Source organism: Pyxicephalus adspersus, chromosome 1 (genome assembly GCF_032062135.1).
Source record: "Pyxicephalus adspersus chromosome 1, UCB_Pads_2.0, whole genome shotgun sequence".
Lineage (NCBI taxonomy): Eukaryota > Metazoa > Chordata > Amphibia > Anura > Pyxicephalidae > Pyxicephalus > Pyxicephalus adspersus.
The window spans coordinates 161,291,455-161,298,218 of NC_092858.1; the positions used below are offsets into that span (position 1 = coordinate 161,291,455).

Consider the following 6,764-nt stretch of genomic DNA (forward strand, 5'->3'; position numbering starts at 1 on the left):
TTTTTTTTGCCCGAACGAAGGTCGGGCTTAACAGCTAGGTGGTTAAAGGGTTTCTGTAAATAAAACATTTATTAGAAGGATAAACCATTGGAGAATGGAGTGGTAATTGTCATGGTTGCTGCAACTGTTATTGGAGTAATTAAAAGTCCATGGGAATATTGCTAGTTAGTGAGACGTTCCCGATACAAGTTAGGATATTAACTTTTGTACTTTTATTTTGTTACAGATCCCATTCAGTGGTCCACAGACCAGGTCCTGCATTGGGTACTATGGGTAATGAAGGAATTTGGTATATCGGATATTAATGTGAATGCCTTGAGTATACCTGGGAGGGAGCTGTGCCAGATCAGCCAGGAAGATTTCTTCCAGAGAGTCCCCAGAGGAGAAATTCTGTGGAGTCATCTAGAGCTGCTCAGGAAATGTAAGAAACCATTCCAGAAGGGCTGACATATTCTGTTGGTGTATATGAATTACCCTGTTCAACCCAAATTTTTTTTAGGCGGGTGGTAGCCCCTGTATTATGACTTAACTCTTCTGTACCCTCCCAAAAACAGGGTGGTTACTGAAATGTGCCGGGTGGTGCACCTGGGTAAAAAGGGCTGGAGAGAATTATAATCCAGATTTACACATGTCTGAAACACAGATTATGCTAATAAACATTGTTTGCTGCAGTCATATAGCCTACGCAGGGCTGCCTCTTAGTTTCTGTTAACTAAAAGATAAACTAAAGAATACTCCTCCATGAATGTAAGGAAAAGGGAGACAAATACACATGGAGTCCAGGTTAAAAGGTCAATGTGACAGTATTCTTAGAGATTTTAAAGACATGGGACAATTTGGCATCTGACTGTGATAAAACATAATTTATATACCCAACTTTCTACAAATGTATGTTAAATCAGTCACAGTGTTCTGTATTCATATTTGAGCTACCTTTGTTTTACCTTTCACAGCTGCATCCTCCACCATACCTCTTTCATTCAACATTTCAATGGAATGTAGACTTCCAGTGGCCCCTGCCTCTAAATGCCATGGTTTTTCTATGTGGGCCACTGGGCTCTCCTGCACTTTCAGGAAGGTTGAATGCTGTAGTGTGTGACTGCTGTGTTTGAACAGAAGAAATATAGGAGAATCCGACCACTGGAAAGAGCTGTTGCAGACCTTAGGGTCGCTTTAGGTTGTGAATGACCTGATTGAGGAATTGCAGCCTGTTCCTGATGAATGGCTGGAAATCACATGGGTGGAGGAAAATTAAAGGGTTGTTTAACTACCTGATCCCAATACTCACATACTTGTGACTCTTGGATTACATTCCACAGGCGTTATTCATGTTTATATTTTATTTTCCAGATGTGTTGGCTAGCCAGGAACATGGAGGAGAAATTGCTACAGTTACTATTGATCAACGTAAGTTGAATGCTGTGCCCTTGGTCTTTCAAGTTATATTACCTAAAATAATATCAAATATCACTGCACACATTTTATTTTAATCTGAAAACTGAAAGTGAAGGCCTTTTGTAAAGTTATAGGTGGGGGGTGTATTAGACAAAAGTCACATTAGTAACAATCATGTTTTATTACAGCTGTACAGATAATTCCTGGATCCCTTGCAAATACGACTCCCACAACAACCATTAAAGTTATAAACACTCAGACCAAAGTGGCCAAAGTGCAGCGGGCACCCCGCATATCTGGAGAAGACAGAAGTTCCCCTGGAAACAGGACAGGTGCATATTTTCATTTTGCAGATTTCCATTCCCTATGTATTTGAATTAAATTTGTTATAGACGAGTATGAGTTCTATGCTACTTCTCAGGGATCTAACAATAACTTGTCCTACTACTACTCTATTACCGGGAAGTCCTGGATTGTTTAGTCATGTTTGTTGTCATCTGTTGAAGCATTGCGTCTTTTTTTTTTTCCCCCCCCAAAATGGTTTTTTTGCTCTTTTTGTGGAGGATCAACATAAGTGTCAAGTCACCTGACCAGCATACTGCATGTATTCAGTCCTGCCTCCAAAATGGGAAAGAAAAAAGGGGGTATCGATGGCCCAGGAACAGACCAATGTGCCTATTTACCTAGTATGATTAGCTAATGCCACATGTTTTTTTGTCTCTAGGTAACAATGGTCAGATCCAGCTATGGCAGTTCCTGCTGGAGCTCCTCACTGACAAAGATGCCAGGGACTGTATCTCATGGGTTGGAGATGAAGGAGAGTTCAAATTAAACCAGCCAGAGCTAGTTGCTCAAAAATGGGGTCAGCGCAAAAATAAACCCACCATGAACTACGAAAAGCTTAGCCGTGCACTTCGGTAAGATTTTTTTTTTTTACTTTCCATTTATGTATTCTGGAACTAAAAATAAAACTCTTTTATATCATGAGGAAAGGAAACGAGTATACACTTACTGAAGAACTAGTGTGCAGAGTTTTCATCTTCTAACTGTAGGACTATTCAGCACTACACACTTTAGTGTTAACTACTTTTTTTTTTTTTTTATTGCGATGTAAAGTCAGCTTTATAAAATGTCACATTAGTTCTGCAGTGGAATGGTAAATCCTCAACTTCAACATTTGTTGTGCAAGTGTAATCCAAGTTACAAAAGTTGTGGTTTTGGCTGGGTAAATAATTTTGAGTAGTGAGATATACTTAGTATTATTACTCCCCCCCCCCTCCCCCCTTAATGAATGGTTTGGATCTGGCACCCTCTCTAATACTTAGGAATCAGTTACTTGGTGCCATAAGCCAGCAATATTAAATCACTATAGCAGTAATCTACTGCTGTACAAGGGGGTGGTTGGACTGTGCTGGAACAGTTCTTTCCTAGAAGTGCTGAACTATCCCAGTGATCTTCACTTCATAGATCTGAGTTGCAGGATAAAAGTCCAGGAACACCCCAGCTATCGCAAACCGAAAGAGGTTTCAGTGTTTATCGGCAGACACATCAAGGGTCCCAGATGTCTTTTTAAAATGGGACAAGCAGCCATTAAATCATTGCCATTTTAAGCTCTGGGACCCAAGTGTTTAAAGCTAAAATCTACACTGAATTAAAAGACATGGATTAATTTAGATATGTAATCAATACCTTAAAAATATATAAATGCAGCGTATTTGGGCTGGTATTTTTGTAAAAAGCTGTACAAGTAGCCAATGCATTCATCCTGCAGGCTGGAAAAGTTATTGCAGAGTTCCAGGAAATCATTACAGGAGGATTCCCAGGGCTGCATTCATTCATGGAGCCCTGGGAATCCTCTTGTGCGGGGATCGCAGTGGATTCACAAGGCTGCATGAATGAATACAGCCCTGGGAATCCTCGTATCAGTGTGTGATCCCCAGAACTAGAGGTTAAACGGGGACAAGTCTTCCCATTCAAAACCTCTAGTGCTCTCTGATTGGCTGAAAAGTAATCAGGATTTTCCTTTCAGCCAATCAGAGAGCACTAGAGGTTTTGAATGGGGAGACTTGTCCCCATTTAGCCTCTAGCGCCGGGGATTGCACCATAAGCCACGGCTGCATTCATTGATCAGCACAGCCCGTGAGACTTTTTTAGGAAAATTCGATCTCGATCTGCGAATTTACACCGGCCATTCTCGCCTACAATTTCAGTAAGTGAGAATGCCCGAATTCGCAGCGAGATCGAGTTAAAAAAATCTCACTCATCCCTAGTTAAAAGTTCCAAGCTTGAAAGTACTATGATATATTCATTTTTGTTTTTAATTTGCTTTGTTTTCCTATTCATAGATATTACTATGATGGTGACATGATCTGTAAAGTTCAAGGGAAGAGGTTTGTCTACAAATTTGTGTGCGATCTGAAGACTCTGATTGGTTACAGTGCAGCCGAGCTAAGCCGATTAGTGTCGGAGTGTGAACAGAAGAAAATGGCAAAGCTGCAGCTACACGGCATCGGACAGCCAGTCACAGCCGTAGCCCTGGCCACCGCATCACTGCAGTCCGATAAAGACTGAGCACTTGGCAAGACAGACTTCCCCCTCAACCATCCTTCCAGCGTGTGAGAGCCCAGCCTCTCTGAGCCCAAAGCCCCTTTTATTTTCGGACTGTACAGTGTTTGGCATGATTTTCTACAGAGGACTTTAATAAATTTGGAACTTGTTACTTTTCGTATTACAAGTTTCTTTGCAAGAGCCCTTAATTGAAGGGAGCATGATATATTTTATATATTTTGAATATGAACTTATCAGTGATTCACACTTTTTAGTCAGGGTGTCGCTCTCCTCTCATCAACTCGAACATTTTGTCATCTCAGTTAGTATGACTTCCCCTTAACTTTTTTTCCTGGTTTATAAATTAATCCGCTGTTTTTTTTTTTTTTTTTTTTAAGATCGCAAATTGCATATTTTCCCCTCTGCTTTAACAACACTATAAAGTATTGTTTTCTTATTATGTTAAAAGATTTTATTAAGCTTTATATAATCCAAGATGCTTTTTTTTTATCATTTGAAAACATGGGAATATGATTTGTTTTTTCCTCCTATTATTGAAGAAGCCAACTATCTGTGATAAGCCTTAGATGGAAGTTGTTGATGAACTCCTGGACCTCATTTCCAGGCAGCATTTAACCAATTTTAGATTTGGCGCACCTGGGTAAATGGCCTTATCTCTAGTTTGCAGTCTTAATGAGTTTGATAATGGAAGCTTTCATTTCTTTACACAAATGTTCTTTAAGTTTTTGTTTTTGGGAAGCCCTACATAATAAAGTAGGCCTAAACCCAGTCACTTCCTTTTTAAACCTCCTTGGCAATCCTGCCTGAAATAGTAGCAATGGTTAATTATGGTGTTTAGTAATTTTAACAATTTCCAATATATGTTTTCAATCAACTTTATGCCACACAGATTCTGTACAATCTTGGTTGAATGTTCCAGTTGCTGTGGCAGCTTCAAGATTTCAGGGTAGAGATGTTCTAAAATGCTTTGGGGTAGATACGTGTCAAACTTGTTTGATAGTAACTTCAGTATTTTCCCAACAAACTTTGAGCTCATTGGGAAGAAGCTGTAGGCAGGTAGCCACCCCTGTATTTTGACCCAACTTTTCAATAAACGCCCAAAACAGTCAGATGGCTATTCTACAATGATGGGTGGTGCACCCGGCTAAAAGGGTCCCTGGGAGAACTATGAAAAGATAATAAAGCCAGGTATCAACCTGATACATTTTCACCTTCTCTTCAAAGGCCTATATATTTTATTCATCTATTAAATAGTAGTAGTTTGTCCTTTCAACGGGACTTGTTCTGTAATGTTAAAAGTGTTTCATGACTTATCCAAGCCACTTCTGGTCTAATGAGAATGTGGAACATAACCTGGCCACTTAGCCAGTTGCTGCATTTCATATTTTATGCTCAAGGCTCATGTAAATTGTCCTAGAAGTGGATGAAAGGTGTTGGAGTTTTTGAAAACACTAACCAGTATTCTGAGAATTTTTTTTCTTTTAAGTTGGCTGGGAAGAAGCTGTCCTGTATTGTGTCCCAATTTTTCTGTAACCACCAAAAATCAGCCGGGTAATTACTGAAAAGTGCTGGGTGGTGCAGCTAAAAGGGTCTGGGGAGAACATTGCTAACCTAACCTCCAGAAGTTATGTAATTTGACGTTTACCCAAAATTCACACTTCCCCATCCTGTTCTTGGACAACCTACATCTATCTTGATTCACCCCCATGTTGATTTAAAGGTGATTGGAGTTATCCATGTGGATGCCAAAGACGTTATGTTCCTAGAACTGACAAAGCTGCTTGAGTATGCCGTGTAATGTCTTCTACTTTATGAAACAAAACCAGTTGAGCTACTTGCCCCCACTATAATCTGGATAAAGTACAACCCCCATAAACATATTTTGCAAATTCTTGATCTAGTGCAGCTGTCTAAGATGGAGGATCAATAGCAATTTAAAGCATGATTGCTCCTTGGTCCACAACACCCAATCCCCTACATGAGCCTTGAAATGCAGACCAAGAGAGGTCTTTGAGTCTGGGGGCTGCTTGTGCAGTGAAGACTCACTGCATATATTGTAGCCGCGCATTGCATATAGAGTAGCTGCGCATGTCAGCTCAAGGTAAGTGTACAACTTGGGTGAGGACCATGTACTTCTCTTAATCATGTCAAATATATATGCATCTAATAATAAAGTAGCACCTTCTCCATGCTGCATGTTCCATATCATTGAGCAGTAAATGACAGGAGGATCCTAAGTACTTAAATAGAGGTGGGCTGAGCATGTTCCTGGCCCATTGGCCCTCCAGAAAGTCTAAATTAAAGCTTTGATATCACTATTTCCTTGCTTATTTAAAGGATGGTTTTAAGTACTAATAAGTGTCAACCTCTCGTAAATATAAGGCTAGGAAAACAAAAGCTTTTGTAGCAAATGTGCTCCAGATGTTAGCAACGTGACCTTTATGCTTTTCACTGTGATCTTTTATATTAAAGGATTAGTTTATCCCCATATATATCAGCTTTTTATCAATTTCTGAAAATACAAATTGCCTGCCTGTCTTGGTAATACTTTGGCTTCAATACTTTCAACAAAAATGCATTATCAGTTAAATCTTACACTGTTTTTTTTTTTAATACTAATTTTTAGGTAGTGAATCCTGAAATGACCTAGTTTTTGCGATACAGGGTACCCCCCATTTTTGTCAAAAAACACAAATTTTTACATACAGTGAAAAAATAATGAAATGACTTGAATGTACTTTTTATTTAAATTTATTTTGTTCATACAAAAGAATTTATTATGACTGACATTTTTTTTTTTT

General features: G+C 39.2%; 1 protein-coding gene across 1 annotated transcript in view; it reads left to right on the forward strand.

Moving 5' to 3' along the window:
• Positions 1-4,114, forward strand: part of GABPA (GA binding protein transcription factor subunit alpha) — a gene marked incomplete in the record, with an annotated part of 19,603 nt that extends 15,489 nt beyond the window's left edge. Inside the window, 5 exon segments of the mRNA XM_072397975.1 lie at positions 227-421; positions 1,351-1,407; positions 1,584-1,727; positions 2,120-2,312; positions 3,741-4,114. Coding sequence (XP_072254076.1) covers positions 227-421; positions 1,351-1,407; positions 1,584-1,727; positions 2,120-2,312; positions 3,741-3,966 — 815 coding nt within the window.
• Positions 4,115-6,764: the final 2,650 nt, after the last annotated feature.